The sequence below is a fragment of the Oncorhynchus nerka genome, linkage group LG12 (genome assembly GCF_034236695.1).
Source record: "Oncorhynchus nerka isolate Pitt River linkage group LG12, Oner_Uvic_2.0, whole genome shotgun sequence".
Classification (NCBI taxonomy): Eukaryota; Metazoa; Chordata; class Actinopteri; order Salmoniformes; family Salmonidae; genus Oncorhynchus; species Oncorhynchus nerka.
In genome coordinates, this window is record NC_088407.1 from 79,253,506 (window position 1) to 79,275,294 (window position 21,789).

Here is a 21,789-nt window from a genome sequence, read left to right on the forward strand (position 1 = left end):
AGGGAGATTATGTCAGTGACTCAACCCACTCAAGTGACGCACACCTCCTAGGGACGGCAGGGAAGAGCACTAGTAAGCCAGTGACTTAGCCCCCGTAAAGGGTCAGAGGCAGATAATCTCAGTGGAGAGAGGGGAACCGCTCCAGTGCCTAATCCGTTCACCTTCACACCCCTGGGCCAGAATACACTCAATCATAGGACCTACTGAAGAGATGAATCTTCAATAAAGACTTAAAAGTCGAGACCGAGTCTGCGTCTCTCTCATTGCTAGGCAGACCATTTTATAAAAATGGAGCTCTATAGCAGAAATCCCAGCTGTTTGCGCAAAAATTCTAGGGACAATAAGGAAGCCTGCGTCTTGTGATCGTAGGTATGTACAGCAGGACCAAATCGGAGAGGTAGGTGGTAGCATGCTCATGTAATGCTTTGTAGATTAGCAATAAAACCTTGAAATCAGCCCTTGCCTTAACAGGAAGCCAGTGTAGAGAGGCTAGCACTGGAGTAATATGATCACATTTTTTGGTTCTAGTCAAGATTCTAGCACTAACTGAAATTTATTCAGTGCATTATCCGGGTAGCCGGAAAGTAGAGCATTGCAGTAGTCTAATCTTGAAGTGACAAAAGCATGGATTAGCTTTTCTGCATCATTTTTGGACAAAACATTTCAGATTTTTGCAATGTTACGAAGATGGAAAAAGCTGTCCTTGAAATATTCTTGATATGGTCGTCAAAAGAGAGATCAGGGTCCAGAGTAACCCCGAGGCCCTTCAGTTTTATTTGAGACGACTGTACAACCATCAACATTAATTGTCAGACACTACAGAATATCTCTTTGTTTCTTGGGACCTTGAACTAGCAACTCTGTTTTGTCCGAGTTTAAAAGTAAAACATTTGCCGCCATCAACTTCCTTATGTCTGAAACACAGGCTTCCAGGGAGGGCAATTTTGGGGCTTCACCGTGTTTCATCGAAATGTACAGCTGTGTATCATCCGCATAGCAGTAAAAGTTAACATTATGTTTCCAAATGACAGCCTCCCTAGTGGCGCAGTGGTCTAAGGCACTGCATCGTAGTACTAGCTGTGCCACCAGAGATCCTGGTTCGTGTGCAGGCTCTGTCGCAGCCGGCTGCAACCAGGAGACCCATGGGGCAGTACACAATTGGCCCGGCGTCGTTTGGTTTAGGGGAGGGTTTGGCCGGCAACAATATTCTTGTCCCATCGCGCACTAGCGACTCCAGTGGTGGGCCGGGCGCAATGCACGCTGATACGATTGCCAGGTATACGGTGTTTCCTCCTACACGTTGGTGCGGCTGACTTCCGGGTTAAGCGGGTGTTGTGTCAAGAAGCAGTGCGGCTTGGTTGGGTTGTGTTTCGGAGGACGCACAGCTCTCAACTGTCGCTTCTCCCGAGTCCGTACAGGAGTTGCAGCGATGGGATAAGACTAACTACCAATTGGCCACTAAATTGGGGAGAAAAAGGGGTAAAAAAAAGAATAGAATATACAACAAATAAAAATATTTTTTACGAATGACATCACCAAGAGGTGTATAGCAAAAACAATAGTGGTCATAAAATGGAACCTTGAGGAACACCAAAACTTACAATTGATTTGTCAGAGGACAAACCATCCACAGAGACAAACTGATATCTTTCCGACAGATAAGAACTAAACCAGGCCAGAACTTGTCCGTGTAGACCAATTACGGTTTACAATCTCTCCAAAAGAATGTGGTGATCGATGGTATCAAAAGCAGCACTAAGGTCTCGGAGCACGAGGACAGATGCAGAGCCGTGGTCTGATGCCATCAAAAGGTAATTTACCACCTTCACGAGTGCAGTCTCAGTGTTATGATGGGGTCTAAAACCAGACTGAAGCATTTTGTATACATTGTTTGTCTTTTGAGAGGAGTTGGAGATTCAATATAGGCTGATAGTTTTTTAAATTTTCTGGGTCAATGTTTGCATTTTTCAAGAGAGGCTTTATTACTGCCACTTTTAATGAGTTTGGTACACATCCGGTGGATAGGGAGCCATTTATTATGTTCAACATAGGAGGGCCAAGCACAGGAAGCAGCTCTTTCAGTAGTTTAGTTGGAATAGGGTCCAGTATGCAGCTTGAAGGTTTAGAGGCCATGACTATTTTCATGAATATGTCAAGATGTCACGCCCTGACCGTAGAGATCTTTTTATTCTCTGTTTGGTTGGTCACGGTGTGATTCGGGTGGGAAACTCTTATGTTCTGTGTTTCTATGTTTTGTCCGGGTATGGTTCTCAATCAGGGACAGCTGTCTATCATTGTCTCTGATTGGGAATCATACTTAGGCAGCCTTTTTTCCTTTTGTATTTTGTGGGTAGTTATCTTTGTTAGTGGCCTGTATAGCCCTAGTAAGCTTCATGTTTGTTTTTGTTGTTTCTTGTTTTGTTGGCGACATTTAATTTTTTTTTTTTAAAGTAAAGTAAAGTGTACGCTCAGCACGCTGCACCTTGGTCCGGTCATTTCCACGATTTCGACGAGCGTGACACAAGAGACAAAGGATAAAAAAACTTGAGCGTGTCCATTGACCCTAGATCCTGGCAGTATTGTGCAGACTCAGGACAACTGAGCTTTGGAGAAATACGCAGATTCAGAGAGGAGTCTGTAATTTGCTTTCTAATGATCATGATCTTTTCATCAAAGAAGTTTATCAATTCATCACTGCTGAAGTGAAAGCCATCCTTTCTTGGGGAATGCTGCTTTTTAGTTAGCTTTGCGACAGTACCACATTTTTGGTGGGGATTGTTCTTATTCTCCTCAATTAAGTTGGAAAAATAGGATGATTGAGCAGCAGTGAGGGCTCTTCGATACTGCACGATACTGTCTTTCCAAGTTGGTTGGAAGTCTTCCAGTTTGGTGGAGCGCCATTTCCATTCCAATTTTCTGGAAGCATGCTTCTCCTTCAGGGCTCAGGTATTTTCTGTATACCAGGGAGCTAGTTTCTTGTGACAAATGTTTTTTGTTTTTCGGGGTGCAACTCCATCTAGGGTATTATTCAAGGTTACTCAGTTAGGTGGTTAACAGATGTTTGTACTCTGACATCCTTGGGAAGGTGGAGGGAGTCTGGAAGGGCATCTAGGAATCTTTGGGTTGTCCGAGAATTTATAGCACGACTTTTGATGATCCTTGGTTGGGGTCTGAGCAGATTATTTGTTGCGATTGCAAACGTAATAATATGGTGGTCCGATAGTCCAGGATTATGAGGAAGAACAAGATCCACAATATTTATTCCATGGGACAAAACTAGGTCCAGAGTATGACTGTGGCAGTGAGTAGGTCCGGAGAGATGTTGGACAAAACCCACTGAGTCGATGATGGCTCCGAAAGCCTTTTGGAGTGGGTCTGTGGACTTTTCCATGTGAATATTAAAGTCACCAAAAATGTGAATATTATCTGCTATGACTACAAAGTCCGATAGGAATTCAGGGAACTCAGTGAGGAAAACAGTAGCTATAAAAAGGGATTGAGTAGGCTGCATAGATGTCGTGACTAGAAGCTCAAAAGACGAAAACACAGTCATTTTTTTTGTTGTAAAAGGAGAGGCCTCATTTAACACAGTAAATTCATCAGGCTTAAGCCATGTTTCAGTCAGGCCAATCACATCAAGATTATGATCAGTGATTACTTCATTGACTATAACTACCTTGGAAGTGAGGGATCTAACATTAAGTAGCCCTATTTTGAGATGTGAGATATCACAATCTCTTTCAACAATGACAGGAATGGAGGAGGTCTTTATTCCAGTGAGATTGCTAAAGCGAACTCTGCCATGTTTAGTTTTGCCCAACCTTGATCGAGGCACATACACGGTTTCAATGGGGAAAGCTGAGCTGACTACTCTGACTGTGCTAATGGCAGACTCCACTAACCTGGCAGGCTGGCTGACAGCACCCTATCTTATTGTGGAGCCAGAGGAGTTAGAGCCCTGTCTATGTTGGTAGATAAGATGAGAGCACCACTCCAGCTAGAATGGAGACCATCACTCCTCAGCAGGCCAGGCTTGGTCCTGTTTGTGGATGAGTCCCAGAAAGAGGGCCAATTATCTACACATTCTATGTTTTGGGACATGCATAAATCAGTTTTCAACAAGCGATTGAGTTGTGAGACTCTGCTGTAGAGCTAATCACTCCTCCTAACTGGGAGGGGGCCAGAGACAATTACTCGATGCCGACACATCTTTCTAGCTAATTTACACACTGAAGCTATGTTGTGCTTCGTGACCTCTGACTGTTTCATCCGAACATCGTTGGTGCCAACGTGGATAACAATATCCCTATACTCTCTACACTCTACAGTTTTAACCTTAGCCAGTACCCTCTTCAGATTAGCCTTTACGTCGGTAGCCCTAACCCTACCCCTACCCCTAACCCTACCTCTAATCCTACCCCTAACCCTACCTCTAATCCTACCCCTAACCCTACCCCTAATCCTACCCCTAACCCTACCACTAACCCTACCCCTAACCCCTAATCCTACCCCTAACCCTACCCCTACCCCAAATCCTACCCTAAACCTACCACTAACCCCTAACCCTGCCCCTAACCCCTACCCCCTAAACCTAACCATAAACCTAACCCCTAACCTCTACCCCCTAAACCCTAACCATAAACCTAACCCCTACCCATAAACCTAACCCCTAACCTCTACCCCAACCCATAAACCCTAACCATAAACCTAACCCCTAACCTCTACCCCTACCCCTAACCATAAACCTAACCCCTACCCATAAACCCTAACCATAAACCTAACCCCTAACCTCTACCCCTACCCATAAACCCTAACCATAAACCTAACCCCTAACCTATACCCCTACCCATAAACCCTAACCATAAACCTAACCCTAACCTCTACCCCTACCCATAAACCCTAACCATAAACCTAACCCCTAACCTCTACCCCTACCCATAAACCCTAAGCATAAACCTAACCCCTAACCTCTACCCCTACCCATAAACCCTAACCATAAACCTAACCCCTAACCTCTACCCATAAACCCTAACCATAAACCTAACCCCTACCCATAAACCCTAACCATAAACCTAACCCCTACCCATAAACCTAACCCCTAACCTCTACCCCTAAACCCTAACCATAAACCTAAACCCTAACCATAAACCTAACCTCTACCCCTAAACCCTAACCATAAACCTAACCCCTACCCATAAACCCTAAACATAAACCTAACCCCTAACCTCTACCCCTAAACCCTAACCATAAACCTAACCCCTACCCCTAAACCCTAACCATAAACCTAACCCCTAACCTCTACTCCTACCCCTAAACCCTAACCATAAACCTAACCCCTACCCATAAACCTAACCCCTAACCCCTAACCATAAACCTAACCCCTACCCCCAAACCCTAACCATAAACCCTAACCCTACCCCTAAACCCTAACCATAAACCTAACCCCTAACCTCTACCGTAAACCCTAACCATAAACCTAACCTCTACCCCTAAACCCTAACCATAAACCTAAACCCTAACCATAAACCTAACCCCTAACCTCTACCCATAAACCCTAACCATAAACCTAACCATAAACCTAACCCCTACCCCTAACCATAAACCTAACCCCTACCCCTAACCATAAACCTAACCCCTACCCCTAACCTAACCCCTACCCTAACCATAAACCTAACCCCCCTAACCATAAACCTAACCCCTACCCCTAACCATAAACCTAACCCCCTAACCATAAACCTAACCCCTACCCCTAACCTAACCCCTACCCCTAACCATAAACCTAACCCCTAACCTCTACCCCTAAACCCTAACCATAAACCTAACCCCTAACCCTACCCTAAACCCTAACCATAAACCTAACCCCTACCCCTAACCATAAACCTAACCCCTAACCTCTACCCCTAAACCCTAACCATAAACCTAACCCCTAACCCTACCCCTAAACCCTAACCATAAACCTAACCCCTAACCTCTACCCCTAAACCCTAACCATAAACCTAACCCTAACCAGATAAAGCGTCCAGGTGAAAAAGTTGAATGAAAAAATAATTAAACGGTTATTATAAAGTTCAGATCAGTTTATGATGAAACGGTTATTATAAAGTTCAGATCAGTTTTGCTTTTAGATCACAATAAATAAGATTACAAGGACGGGTTGGACATGATTCAGCACTCTTATTCTGAGATGCTTGATATGGACCCTGGTCTAACCCCCCTCTAGGTTTTAAGCCCTATTTTAAAGCTCTCTGTTACCAAAACACAAACACAGCTTACAGGAAAGGCTTACAGAATCACTAAGCACATAATGTGTTAACAATAAGGCTATTACAAACACAACAAACCTTTTAGTACACAGTCAGTGTTCTCTGTGAGTCAATGATACTTAGTGTTCACACTGGTTTTCTCATTGATACTTGTTGTTCTTTTAATAATAATATTGACAATAATGTGATTCAGCTTATAGAGCGCATATCATTACACAGCGAATCTCAACGCTGAAATGTCTTGTTCACTGTGTTCCAGAACTGCTTTCTAGAATGTGCATATCAGTATGATGACGATGGTTACCAGTCATACTGCACCATCTGCTGTGGAGGACGAGAGGTTCTCATGTGTGGGAACAACAACTGCTGCAGGTGAGTGGACTACTTTCATATGATGCTGAGTTCACAAATATGTGTGTTATTGTTCATTAACTTGTGTGATTCACTCGGTTTGTTAGAGTGTGCCAGTTTACGTTTATCTTGATGGTTTGCATAAGTGTGTGTGTCTTTGTGCATTGTGTGTGTACAGTATGTTCGTTCTTACGTATGTGTGATTGCGTGGGTCCGTGAGTGTGTGTGTGTCTGTGTGTGTGTGTGTGTGTACAAGTGTCTAGCAGTGGAATAACACACCTCCCTCTGTCCCCTCCAGGTGTTTCTGTGTGGAGTGTGTTGACCTACTTGTGGGGCCAGGATCAGCACAGATAGCTATAAAAGAGGATCCCTGGTGCTGCTACATGTGTGAGAAGGGCCAGAAGGGAGTGTTCGGCCTGCTGGAGCGTCACACTGATTGGCCCTGCCGTCTACAGCACTTCTTCGCTAACAATCACGACCAAGATTTTGTGAGTAGTACCTCAGTACTAGCTGTGTGTGTGAATTTCACACCCAAATCAAAAAAAAATGTCACATGCGCCGAATACAACAGTGAAATGCTTACTTACAAGCCCTTAACCAACAATGCAGTTTTAAGAAAAACAAGTGTTAAGAAAGTATTTACTAAAATAACCTGAAGTAAAAAATGTATAAATTAAATAACAAATCAAAATAAAGAAGCCACAGAGCCACAGTGATTCTATGTTCCATTGTGACACACAGTGTGTATTACAGCCAAATTAGCTCCCTAAATCTGCAACAATGAGCAGGCAGATTATCACAGCTATGGGGCTCAATGAATAGGGCTTCACACATTAGAGACAGCTGAAGTCATTCCAGGCTCCCTCTCCTCTGGGTCAAAACTGAGCCGTATCTTCTCTCTCTCTCTCTCTCTCTCTCTCTCTCTCTCTCTCTCTCTCTCTCTCTCTCTCTGTTGTTTCACAGGAACAACCAAAGCTTTACCCTCCAGTCATGGCAGAGAAGAGACAACCTATTCGTGTCCTGTCACTGTTCGACGGCATAGCAACAGGTTAGACAGGAATCTCCCCTCCTGTCCTCTTCTCTCCTCCTTCCCCTCTCCTTCCCCTCCTCTCCTCTCCTTGACACAAAACCCTCTGAAAGCCTCTGTCTCTACAAAACGTTCTGCCCGCCTCAGGTTTCACTGGGACTGGCCCCCTAACTCATGACTATATTTACTACACTGACTGTCTTGGAAGGATGGATGGATGGATGGATAGAAAACTAATCCACACAGTATGCTGTTTAACCATATTGTCTAGCAGTGCACTTCTCATACCTTTCCTGTCTGTCCTTCACTTCCCCATCTGTTTAATAAAACCACACAAAAATACAAAAGACGTTGGAATTCCCACTCCTGTAAAAAGAAAAGGCAACAACTGTGAACGCTAATTAATGGTGCGCCTCAGGCCAGACCTTCAGCGTTGTGTCTGTATTCTGTCATTCAGTTCATCAATTTCAAGTTAATCATTATATAAATAGAATCATCCACTCTATTTAACCAGGATAATCCACTCAGCAACAACTGTCAGTGTTGTCCAGGAAGTCATGGCGTCCATCAAAAGAGCAACAACATGCTACTGTTTGACCTCATTGACCTCTGACCTTTAGGTCTGCTGGTGCTAAAGGAGCTGGGTATCCAGGTGGAGCGCTATGTGGCGTCGGAGGTGTGTGAGGACTCTATCACGGTGGGCATCGTCAGGCATCAGGGACGCATCATGTACGTGGGCGACGTGAGGAACGTCACACGCAAACATGTGAGTATCATACAGAATAACGTTATGAACTGTGAGACTAGATCAAGGTCACTCCCAATAGCCTGGCTCAAAGACGAACACCCTAGCCAGAGTCTCTCAATAAGGATATCCCTATAGCCTGGCTCAAAGACGAACACCCTAGCCAGAGTCTCTCAATAAGGATATCCCTATAGCCTGGCTCAAAGACGAACACCCTAGCCAGAGTCTCTCAATAAGGATATCCCTATAGCCTGGTTCAAAGACGAACACCCTAGCCACAGTCTCTCAATAAGGATATCCCTATAGCCTGGCTCAAAGACGAACACCCTAGCCAGAGTCTCTCAATAAGGATATCCCTATAGCCTGGTTCAAAGACGAACACCCTAGCCACAGTCTCTCAATAAGGATATCCCTATAGCCTGGCTCAAAGACGAACACCCTAGCCAGAGTCTCTCAATAAGGATATCCCTATAGCCTGGCTCAAAGACGAACACCCTAGCCAGAGTCTCTCAATAAGGATATCCCTATAGCCTGGCTCAAAGACGAACACCCTAGCCAGAGTCTCTCAATAAGGATATCCCTATAGCCTGGTTCAAAGACGAACACCCTAGCCCAGTCTCTCAATAAGGATATCCCTATAGCCTGGCTCAAAGATTGTAAGGTGCCTATCAGTGAGAGTTATTACAATAACACTTCATATAACACAAAATGTGTCTCTTAGTTGAATAATCAATCTATTTTGTCTTTCTTATCTCCTGTCCTCCTCCTTTCTCTCGTTGTTTTCCTGTTCTCTCTCTCCCTCGTTAACAGTTACACGAGTGGGGCCCCTTTGACTTGGTGATTGGTGGAAGTCCGTGTAACGACCTCTCTATTGTCAACCCAGCTAGGAAGGGTCTTTATGGTAGGTGACAACTCTTTACCATTTATCACTTGTGGTCTGGGCCTGCTGAAGACTTATTTCCTGTAGCTGAATTTCATATGCCTGTCCTTCTCTGTCTGTCCTGTAGAGGGCACTGGTCGGCTGTTCTTTGAGTTCTACCGCCTGCTGCACGAGGCTCGGCCCAAAGAGGGCGACAACCGGCCGTTCTTCTGGCTCTTTGAAAACGTGGTGGCAATGGGCGTCAGTGACAAGAGGGACATCTCTCGCTTTCTAGAGGTTTGTTCCTTTACAGAGACTATATAACTTCTAGAAGAACAAATTATACTATATTTCAGTCATGTAAGTCATGTATATCAGTCATCCATTGGCATATGGATTAACGTATTATGAATGCCTTGTGGTGATAATTGACAGTGTATGCTGTCAATATACTAGTTAAGTTATGAAGGAGCAGTTTAAACTGTTAATTTAAACATATTAATTGATCATTGTATGACATTTTCCTTACACAAAATATTATCTTCACTACATTCTTCTGGTAATTATTGCAAAAGAGAATGAGTCTTCAATAACCTGGTTAAATAGAGGTTAAATGAATATCCTGTCTCTCCTCTTCCAGTGTAACCCGGTGATGATCGATGCCAAGGAGGTGACTGCTGCCCACCGTGCTCGCTACTTCTGGGGCAACCTGCCTGGCATGAACAGGTTGGTGAGAGAACGGTGAGGGAAGAAACAGCGAGCCTGTCACCTAAAGCAATTTATACCTGGGCCAGTTCCTGAGCCAGTCAAACCCAGGAACTAAATAATCCTAATCACCTTTTTTATCTCTCCCCTCTACTCTCTCTCTCTCTCTCTCTCTCTCACGCTCTCCTCCTCTCGCTCACTCACTCTCTTTCTCTCTCTCTCTCTCTCTCTCTCTCTCTCTCTCTCTCTCCCCTCTCTCTCTCACGCTCTCCTCCTCTCGCTCACTCACCCACTCTCTCGCTCTTACTCTCTTTCACTCGCCCTATCTCTCTCACGCTCTCCTCCTCTCGCTCACTCGCTCACTCTCTTTCTCTCACTCTCGCTCTTATTCTCTCTTTCACTTGCCCTCTCTCTTTCCCACTGTCTCTCTCTCTCACTCTGTATTTTCACACATCTCTTACTTTTCCATCTGTATTCCTCTTCAGGCCCTTGACGGCCATGTTCACTGACAGACTAGACCTTCAGGACTGTTTGGAGCACGGCAGAACAGCGAAGGTCACTTATTCATCTATTTTTGTAGCTGTATTTTTTTTTTATTGTACAAATTATGCATATGGCCAAATATGTAATTTATATAGTTCATTAGTTTGATTAACTTAGTTCAAGAAAAAAATAAGTTGAGTGTGAGTACCTTTTGAACAGTCAAATTAAATGTTTGGTCATATGAACAATTTGGTCTGTAAACAATACTTGGTTGTCCTATTCTTATGCACCAGCCACTTAGTGTGTTCACCATCTGGTTTCCCCTCAGTTTGGCAAAGTGAGGACCATCACCACTCGCTCTAATTCCATTAAGCAGGGTAAAGACCAGCACTTTCCCGTCTTCATGAACGAGAAGGAGGACATTCTTTGGTGCACTGAGATGGAGAGGTAGGAATGGATTACCTTTCAAATGAATTAATCATACCATAATTAAATGACTTTATTACGAGCAGTTTTTCACATCTTTATTATAAAATGATTCCCTTACAGAAAGTGATATATACAGTGGGGCAAAAAAGTATTTAGTCAGCCACCAATTGTGCAAGTTCTCCCACTTAAAAAGATGAGAGAGGCCTGTAATTTTCATCATAGGTACACTTCAACTATGACAGACAAAATGAAACAAAAATCCAGAAAATCACATTGTAGGATTTTTTATGAATTTATTTGCTAATTATGGTGGAAAATAAGTATTTGGTCAATAACAAAAGTTTATCTCAATACTTTGTTATATACCCTTTGTTGGCAATGACAAAGGTCAAATGTTTTCTGTAAGTCTTCACAAGGTTTTCACACACTGTTGCTGTTTTTTTGTCCCATTCCTCCATGCAATCTCCTCTAGAGCAGTGATATTTTGGGGCTGTTGCTGGGCAACACAGACTTTCAACTCCCTCCAAAGATTTTCTATGGGGTTGAGATCTGGAGACTGGCTAGGCCACTCCAGGACCTTGAAATGCTTCTTACGAAGCCACTCCTTCGTTGCCCGGGCGGTGTGTTTGGGATCATTGTCATGCTGAAAGACCCAGCCACGTTTCATCTTCAATGCCCTTGCTGATAGAAGGAGGTTTTCACTCAAAATCTCACGATACATGGCCCCATTCATTCTTTCCTTTACACGGATCAGTCGTTCTGGTCCCTTTGCAGAAAAGCAGCCCAAAGCATGATGTTTCCACCCCCATGCTTCACAGTAGGTATGGTGTTCTTTGGATGCAACTCAGCATTCTTTGTCCTCCAAACACGACGAGTTGCGTTTTTACCAAAAAGTTATATTTTGGTTTCATCTGACCATATGGCATTCTCCCAATCTTCTTCTGGATCATCCAAATGCTCTCTAGCCTGGACATGTACTGGCTTAAGCAGGGGGACAAGTCTGGCACTGCAGGATTTGAGTCCCTGGCGGCGTAGTGTGTTACTGATGGTAGGCTTTGTTACTTTGGTCCCATCTCTCTGCAGGTCATTCACTAGGTCCCCCCGTGTGGTTCTGGGATTTTTGTTCACCGTTCTTCTGATCATTTTGACCCCATGGGGTGACATCTTGCGTGGAGCCCCAGATCGAGGGAGATTATCAGTGGTCTTGTATGTCTTCCATTTCCTAATAATTGCTCCCACAGTTGATTTCTTGATTGCAGATTCAGTCTTCCCAGCCTGGTGCAGGTCTACAATTTTGTTTCTGGTGTCCTTTGACAGCTCTTTGGTCTTGGCCATAGTGGAGTTTGGAGTGTGACTGTTTGAGGTTGTGGACAGGTGTCTTTTACACTGATAACAAGTTCAAACAGGTGCCATTAATACAGGTAACGAGTGGAGGACAGAGGAGCCTCTTAAAGAAGAAGTTACAGGTCTGTGAGAGCCAGAAATCTTGCTTGTTTGTAGGTGACCAAATACTTATTTTCCACCATAATTTGCAAATAAATTCAATAAAAATCCTACAATGTGATTTTCTGGATTTTTTAAAGTAGTTGAAGTGTACCTATGATGAAAATTACAGGCCTCATCTTTTTAAGTGAGAGAACTTGCACAATTGGTGGCTGACTAAATACTTTTTTGCCCCACTGTATGATTCCAATGTACCCTTCTATAAAGGACCTAAAGTCAATCTCACATGGAAACATAGCCCTATGTCACTAATTCTCAAGGCTTTCTTCCTCTCTTTGTCCCTCTGTATCTATCCATCTGTCTCCTGCGCTGTCTGTCTGTCTCTTGTTCCCTCTGGTGGCTGTCTGGTTACTGTCTCCTTCCCCAGGGTGTTTGGCTTCCCAGTCCATTACACAGACGTGTCCAACATGAGTCGGCTGGCCAGGCAAAGGCTTCTGGGAAGGTCGTGGAGTGTACCGGTCATCCGACACTTGTTTGCACCACTCAAAGAATATTTTGCCTGCGTTTAACAAGACTTGGCTCAACAAGACCACCTGCGTTTAACAAGACTTGGCTCAACAAGACCACCTGCGTTTAACAAGACTTGGCTCAACAAGACCACCTACGTTTAACAAGACTTGGCTCAACAAGACCACCTGCGTTTAACAAGACTTGGCTCAACAAGACCACCTGCGTTTAACAAGACTTGACTCAACAAGACCACCTGCGTTTAACAAGACTTGGCTCAACAAGACCACCTGCGTTTAACAAGACTTGGCGTCAACAAGACCACCTGCGTTTAACAAGACTTGACTCAACAAGACCACCTGCGTTTAACAAGACTTGACTTACTAGACCATCACAAACATAGAACTGATGTTGTAACCAGAAACATGAGCATTGGTGAAATTATACTACTCCCTGGTACCTGGTATCATTTCCCAGGCAAGCAAAACATCATGAAAGTAAATATTTCAAATTATTTCTTGTAATTTGAAATGTACTTCTTATTCTATTTAATATGTATATGTCATTTTACCTTTTAGCAGTGTTATCCAGTATTTTTTAAATTGATTTATTAGTGCAAGCTATACTTGAGACAAGGCTTTCTTCTCAAGGCACTGAGAAAGAAGAAACTAGGATCTGTGTGGCTTTTAGAATAAGGACTAGGATTGGATGATTGGAAAAGATCTGAAAGAGAGTTGATGATACTGTATGTACAGTATGTATGTGAAAGATGTTGGCTGTGTAGGCATGATTTTCTATTGGCCAATATCTCAAGTGGGTAAAGCAAGCCAGCGATAGTATCGTCATGTTGAGTTTAGATTCCTCCAGCTACTGAGCCTCGCAGAGCTAAAGTGAATAAGGGTGATTGTCTTCAGTGTCATAGAAAGCTGTATCTTAATGAATCCAAAACATCAGATCACATATACCTCTTTGTTTAAAGTTTATATACACAGTTAACTGAAGGTAAAGGTACTACTGTAAAATGGTTACAATACCATGGTGCTTCACGACGATAGGAAGCATCACAGGTCATGTGGCACAGGCACTACACTTTAGACAAGATGGGAATTTATTTTTTTTAATGTTTTTTTTTTCAGTGTAATGTTTTTACTATTTAAAGAAGTTCTGTGTTATTTTAGTCAATTTAAATGATTTCAAAGTGGCGATTAAAGGTGTGGTGACAGTAGACTGCAGAACAATATGCCATATCCTCCTCTTTTCTGTTTTACAGCTTTTATAAACATCAATTCTACTGGTGTTTTTAAAATAATTGTTCAAGCCTTGCTACATGTAAACTCAGGCCCCCCCATGCATGCCTGTGTCTGACTCTGCACAAACACAACATGAAGCCACATGGGCGGTGATGCATTCTGTCGTTACAACAACAACAAAATACCTTAAGATCAAAGTCTGTGGTGATGCTTCTTTTCTAATGTCATCACTGTACAACTGTTAGTGAGCACGGTGGTTGGACTGGAGGGAGGGCAGATGGCCTGGGGTTTCCACAATAAAGTAAAGACTCTCTCCTTCCCTTTTTCACCCCTGCAAACTACATACTGTCAGGTGCAAATCTTCTAACAAAATGGTGCGGCTTCACAATGTTCTTCTACCTTTTTATAGCGATTTTGTGCTGTTTTACCAACATTATAAAGCACTTTTTTATATGTATACTTTTTTTTTCTTCAGTATTTTAAAATGTTTCTTCTTGGTTTTTCTTGTGAAATGTTGTTTTTATGATGTGAACTGTTCTACAGCTGTGTAATACAGTATGTTTTCTATACAGTAGGGCTGTGCCAATAGAAGTGGAAGAATGGACTCATAGAATTATGTTAAATCCATGTATCCATGGAAACGATTGATTATTGATCCTACTCAATGTACAGTAGATTCATAGAAAATGATTGATGTGCTCCATTTTCATATTGTCTTCTGTTGAAAGCCGTAATTCAGTATGCCATTCTCTGGATAAAAAAATACATTGTAGAATTTAAAACAGAGTTGAGGAACTATGTTATACCGTATGTTTGTAACGTTACCTTTCCAAATGAATTCCAGACCGCAGATGCAATGTCCTCTGCACCTTCCTCTTGTAGACCTCAAATAATTAGAAAAAGCGAGAGTGATAGAGACAGATTTTCAAACTGATTACAGGGCCTGCTCCAGGCATAAGCGTTTTTTTTTTTTAGGAACTCAGTCGGGGTCTGAACTTACTATTGAAAGTAAGAATAGTACAATACACCAGGTGCAATTTAGAAATTTGGTTGGGCATCATTCTGCAGTTTTTGTTTTGTCAGTCACTGACAGTCACTCAATTGGCCATGTCAGCTAATCATTTTTAGATTGGTAGTTAGTCTAGCCTGCTATCTAAACTTGAGTAGTCATGGCCAAATACTGACCGGCCAAGCAGGGCACGTGCCTAGGGCCCTGACTTCAAGGGGGCCCCATTTATTTGGTTAGTTATTCTCACTCTAAATCTTGGCAAAATGGATAGAAGTGCAGGAAATTAGCTATAAAACTGAAAAATAAATTCTCTGCCCCATGGCAAAATGAGTAGAATTGCATGAAATGTGTGATGAAATTGCAAAAATAATTCTCTGTCCAATGGCAAAATGTGTAGAATTGCAGAAAACTTTATTTAAAACTGCAACATTTTCTCTACGCCCCATGGCAAGACGTGTAGAATTGCTGGGAATTCATTTTTAAATTTGTGGACGATTTAGAAATGAGTTTTTCAGAACTCAAAACTGAAGAGTGAACGGTGACCATAAAAATACAGTAGCAGAGATGATGACTTACCAATGTTGTATCTAAATATTCAAAATGACTTCATTTCATAAATGTAGTTTCATACATGATTAAGTTCTTAAGTGACCTTATCGTATCCTTTCCACCTTTTTAGTTGAACTTCGGACATTGGGTTTGCAGGAATCCTCATGCGTTGTGTTGACGTTGATGTTAATTCCCTTTGCCTATAGTAAATGACCATGCCCCTTGTACAGTTTGTACATAGAGTTTTCCTGTCACTGTTTTTGATTTGTTTTTATCTTTTTGAATGACCTATGAGATGTACAAATATAATTCTTTGCTAATATATATCATGGAATTAGAAAAAAAAAGATTAGGTGAAAAAGTAAAAAGAAAATCAAGTAAAAATAGTTTTTTTTTAAATATCATAATAAGCTATGAAGCATTAGAGGGTAGACTCCAAGTGTTGCCTTCTAGTACTGTTCATTTGTTTGATTTGTTTTTTGATGTTTTGAGTGAGTCCTGAGTGAATCCAGTTTAAATGTGTCAAGTGATCTTTAGCCTAATAATGACAGCTTTAAGATGCAACGGTCTCTACTTCACTGCACAGCCCTACATAATGTTGGTTGTTTTTGCCTTTTGTTTTGTTCTTTTTATAAGAACTATAAAGAGGGATTGTAGGTGTTTCTGACGGTGCTAAACATTTTATCTAATCAAGAAAAAATATATTTGTTTTGGAAGAGAAATAAAACTTGTCTTGACAATGACTGTTTTTAACTTCCTTGTAGTATGATGGAAAAGCACCATTATTTCACTCTCATAGGATGCATATATTAACATTTGAACTTTTGACTTGAAAAAAATATAAATAATAATGAGTTTCCTATATTGTTTTAGACTAGAAATTGCTGTAGTTGGTTGGTGCTTATCTGTTGGAAATACCATTTACTCCATAATGGGAAATAACAAAAAAATAAAAGCATTTCAGTAATAACGTTTACTGTAGCATAATGTATGTGTAAAACCTGGCATTCGCTTTGCTTCTTAATCCTACATTCCGTGCCATAATATTCTGTCCTCCATGTCTTGTTTTCAATGGTCATTTTTGTTATTATTGGCAAATATTAAGCTGTGTCCCAAATGGCACCCTATTCCCTATATAGTGCACTACACTACATTGGACACTAGTCAAAAGTAGTGCGCTATATAGGGAATAGGGTGCCATTTAGGATTCTAACCCATGACATTTCACTGTTCCAATGCATCAGACAGGTCAGTCTGTGTGACTTTCTTTTTGTGTCATATTCATTGTTTTATGGCCTATGTTCTTTGTCTTTAAGATGATCAGTGGATACAGCAGATGTAGCAGTCATTCTCCACCCTTTACCCATTACTTATGTTTTAGTGCCCAGAAATAAGAAAACGGCTCCTTATGTATTTGTGCTGGAGAACACTTGAATAAATGTATTGTTTTTGTGCAAAAATATGATAGCTCTTGTTATTCTTCACCTATACCCGGAATAAATTGAACCATACAAAATCTGATCACTATACTTGATCAGGTTTCTTAGCAATTTTTTTTTTTAACCTTCATTTAACTAGGCAAGTCAAGAACAAATTCTTATTTTCAACGACAGCCTAGGAACAGGGGCAGAACGACAGAGTTGTACATTGTCAGCTCGGGGATTTGAACTTGCAACCTTCCAGTTATTAGTCCAACGCTCTTACCACTAGGCTACCCTGCCGCCCCAAACATAACAACATACATTACCCATGGAACAATTGTTGCACATCTATACTAAAGTAAAAACTAAAGCCTACTTTTAAACCGTTTTAAAAACATTTTTATTTTACAAAAGGTAATAGTTTGTTGGCTCTGCTATTGCTCACATCACCCTGGATTTTCTCACACATTTAAGGCCTACCGATTACTAATAATAATAATCTGTGTTTGTAGTGTTTATTATAGCCTAATGTCTTGTCTTGTGTTCATAATGATTACATAAACCTTAAATCTGAATAGTATACTTTCTGATTAAAAAAAATATGTGTATTGATATTTATAGGCTGTCTAGTGATTTTATGGCCTCCTTGCTTTACTATCCATGATCCTTCTTTTCATAATAAGTTCCTGTGTGGCTCAGTTGGTAGAGCATGGTGCTTGCAATGCCAGGATTTTGGGTTCAGTTCCCACAGGAGACCAGAATGAAAATTAATGCACTCACTACTGTAAATCACCCTGGATAAGAGTGTCTGCTAAAATATAATCACAGTTCACATCCAAGATTTTCGATTGATTGCTCTAACAATGGAAATACATGTCCTCAAAGATGGCAGGCTGGAGGAGGTGAGATCAGATGGGACCATTGTGTCTTACTCAATCATCAAGTTTGCAGAGGATTACCAACAATGACGAGACAGCCTACAGAGAGGAGGTGAGGGCCCTGTCGGAGTTGTGCCAGGAAAATAACCTCAACGTCAACAAAATGAAGGAGCTGATCGTGGACCTCAGGAGACAGCAGAGGGAGCACGCCCCTATCCACATCAATGGGACTGTAGTGGAGAAGGTGAAAAGCTTCAAGTTCCTCGGTGTACACATCACTGGCAATCTGAAATAGTCCACCCACACAGACATGGTGGTGAAGAAGGTGCAAAAGTGCTTCTTCAACCTCAAAAGGCTAAAGAAATTTGGCTTGGCCACTAAGACCCTCACAAACTTTTACAGATGCACCATTGAGAGCATCCTGTCTGGCTGTATCACCGCCTGGTAAGGAAACTGTACCGTCCACAACCACAGGACTCTACAGAGGGTGGTGTGTTCTGCCCAATGCATCATCGGGGGCACACTGCCTGCCCTCCAGGACAGCTACAGCATCCGTTGTTACAGGAAGGCCAAAAAGATCATCAAGGACCTCAGCCATCCGAGCCACAGCCTGTTCACTCCACTACCATCCAGAAGGCGAGGTCAGTACAGGTGCATCAAAGCTGGGACCGAGAGACTGAAAAACTGTTTATTTCTAAAGGTCATCAAACTGTTAAATAGTCCCCACTAGCCGGCTTCCGCCCAGTACCCTGCTCTGAATTTTAGTCACCACTAGCCGGCTTCCACCCAGTACCCTGCTCTGAACTTTAGTCACCACTAGCCGGCTTCCACCCAGTACCCTGCTCTGAACTTTAGTCACCACTAGCCGGCTTCCACCCAGTACCCTGCTCTGAACTTTAGTCACCACTAGCCGACTTCCACCCAGTACCCTGCTCTGAACTTTAGTCACCACTAGCCGACTTCCACCCAGTACCCTGCTCTGAACTTTAGTCCCCACTAGCCGGCTTCCGCCCAGTACCCTGCTCTGAACTTTAGTCACCACTAGCCGGCTTCCACCCGGTACCCTGCTCTGAACTTTAGTCACCACTAGCCGGCTTCCACCCGGTACCCTGCTCTGAACTTTAGTCACCACTAGCCGGCTTCCACCCGGTACCCTGCTCTGAACTTTAGTCACCACTAGCCGGCTTCCACCCGGTACCCTGCTCTGAACTTTAGTCACCACTAGCCGGCTTCCACCCGGTACCCTGCTCTGAACTTTAGTCCCCACTAGCCGGCTTCCACCCGGTACCCTGCTCTGAACTTTAGTCACCACTAGCCGACTTCCACCCAGTACCCTGCTCTGAACTTTAGTCACCACTAGCCGGCTTCCGCCCAGTACCCTGCTCTGAACTTTAGTCACCACTAGCCGGCTTCCGCCCAGTACCCTGCTCTGAACTTTAGTCACCACTAGCCGGCTTCCACCCGGTACCCTGCTCTGAACTTTAGTCACCACTAGCCGGCTTCCGCCCAGTACCCTGCTCTGAACTTTAGTCACCACTAGCCGGCTTCTACCCGGTTACTCTATCATGTACTTTAGAGGCTGCTGCCCTATGTACAAAGTCATGGAACATTAATCACTTTAATAATGTTTACCTACTGTTTTACCCACTTCATATGTATATACTGTATTCTAGTCAAGGCCTATCCTATGTAACTATTGCTGTACATAAATTACATATTCCATCCATATACTGTCTATATGTCTATACACCCAATCACACACATATATATATATATATATATATATAGTGCCTTGCGAAAGTATTCAGCCCCCTTGAACTTTGCGACCTTTTGCCACATTTCAGGCTTCAAACATAAAGATATAAAACTGTATTTTTTGTGTGAAGAATCAACAACGAGTGGGACACAATCATGAAGTGGAACGACATTTATTGGATATTTCAAACTTTTTTAACAAATCAAAAACTGAAAAATTGGGCGTGCAAAATTATTCAGCCCTCTTAAGTTAATACTTTGTAGCGCCACCTTTTGCTGCGATTACAGCTGTAAGTTGCTTGGGGTATGTCTCTATCAGTTTTGCACATCGAGAGACTGAAATTTTTTCCCATTCCTCCTTGCAAAACAGCTCGAGCTCAGTGAGGTTGGATGGAGAGCATTTGTGAACAGCAGTTTTCAGTTCTTTCCACAGATTCTCGATTGGATTCAGGTCCGGACTTTGACTTGGCCATTCTAACACCTGGATATGTTTATTTTTGAATCATTCCATTGTAGATTTTCCCTTTGTTTTGGATCATTGTCTTGTTGGAAGACAAATCTCCGTCCCAGTCTCAGGTCTTTTGCAGACTCCATCAGGTTTTCTTCCAGAATGGTCCTGTATTTGGCTCCATCCATCTTCCCATCAATTTTAACCATCTTCCCTGTCCCTGCTGAAGAAAAGCAGGCCCAAACCGTGATGCTGCCACCACCATGTTTGACAGTGGGGATGGTGTGTTCAGGGTGATGAGCTGTGTTGCTTTTACGCCAAACATAACGTTTTGCATTGTTGCCGAAAAGTTCAATTTTGGTTTCATCTGACCAGAGCACCTTCTTCCACATGTTTGGTGTGTCTCCCAGGTGGCTTGTGGCAAACTTTAAACTACACCTTTTATGGATATCTTTAAGAAATGGCTTTCTTCTTGCCACTCTTCCATAAAGGCCAGATTTGTGCAATATACGACTGATTGTTGTCCTATGGACAGAGTCTCCCACCTCAGCTGTAGATCTCTGCAGTTCATCCAGAGTGATCATGGGCCTCTTGGCTGCATCTCTGATCAGTCTTCTCCTTGTATAAGCTGAAAGTTTAGAGGGACGGCCAGGTCTTGGTAGATTTTCAGTGGTCTGATACTCCTTCCATTTCAATATTATCGCTTGCACAGTGCTCCTTGGGATGTTTAAAGCTTGGGAAATCTTTTTGTATCCAAATCCGGCTTTAAACTTCTTCACAACAGTATCTCGGACCTGCCTGGTGTGTTCCTTATTCTTCATGATGCTCTCTGCGCTTTTAACGGACCTCTGAGACTATCACAGTGCAGGTGCATTTATACGGAGACTTGATTACACACAGGTGGATTGTATTTATCATCATTAGTCATTTAGGTCAACATTGGATCATTCAGAGATCCTCACTGAACTTCTGGAGAGAGTTTGCTGCACTGAAAGTAAAGGGGCTGAATAATTTTGCACGCCCAATATTTCAGTTTTTGATTTGTTAAAAAAGTTTGAAATATCCAATAAATGTCGTTCCACTTCATGATTGTGTCCCACTTGTTGTTGATTCTTCACAAAAAAATACAGTTTTATATCTTTATGTTTGAAGCCTGAAATGTGGCAAAAGGTCGCAAAGTTCAAGGGGGCCGAATACTTTCGCAAGGCACTGTATATATATATATATACAGTTGAAGTCAGAAGTTTACAAAAACCTTGGCCAAATACATTTAAAGTCAGTTTTTCACAATTCCTGACATTTAATCCTAGTAAAAATTCCCTGTCTTAGGTCAGTTAGGTTCACCACTTTATTTTAAGAATGTGAAATGTTAGAATAATAGTAGAGAGAAGGATTTATTTCAGTTTTTATTTCTTTCATCACATTCCCAGTGGGTCAGAAGTTTACATACAGTACATTCAATTAGTATTTGGTAGCATTGCCTTTAAATTGTTTAACTTGGGTCAAACGTTTCAGGTAGCCTTCCACAAGCTTCCCACAATAAGGTGGATAAATTTTGTCCCATTCCTCCTGACAGAGCTGGTGTAACTGAGTCAGGTTTGTAGGCCTCCTTGCTAGCATACGCTCCTTCAGTTCTGCCTACAAATGTTCTATACGTTTGAAGTCAG

General features: G+C 42.3%; 1 protein-coding gene across 6 annotated transcripts in view; it reads left to right on the top strand.

The window, feature by feature from the left end:
• Positions 1–17,082, top strand: part of LOC115138843 (DNA (cytosine-5)-methyltransferase 3A-like) — an 84,611-nt gene extending 67,529 nt beyond the window's left edge. For 3 of the 6 annotated variants that reach the window (XM_065025818.1, XM_065025822.1, XM_065025823.1), the window contains 10 exons: positions 6,523–6,635; positions 6,913–7,102; positions 7,578–7,662; positions 8,262–8,407; positions 9,197–9,287; positions 9,394–9,542; positions 9,886–9,986; positions 10,436–10,505; positions 10,762–10,880; positions 12,733–17,082. In XM_065025818.1, the coding sequence (XP_064881890.1) occupies positions 6,523–6,635; positions 6,913–7,102; positions 7,578–7,662; positions 8,262–8,407; positions 9,197–9,287; positions 9,394–9,542; positions 9,886–9,986; positions 10,436–10,505; positions 10,762–10,880; positions 12,733–12,874 (1,206 nt within the window). In that variant the 3' untranslated portion in view covers positions 12,875–17,082. The remainder of the gene's footprint in view (positions 1–6,522; positions 6,636–6,912; positions 7,103–7,577; positions 7,663–8,261; positions 8,408–9,196; positions 9,288–9,393; positions 9,543–9,885; positions 9,987–10,435; positions 10,506–10,761; positions 10,881–12,732) is intronic. The other 3 variants (XM_065025820.1, XM_065025819.1, XM_065025821.1) reach the window with 3 other exon arrangements.
• Positions 17,083–21,789: the final 4,707 nt, after the last annotated feature.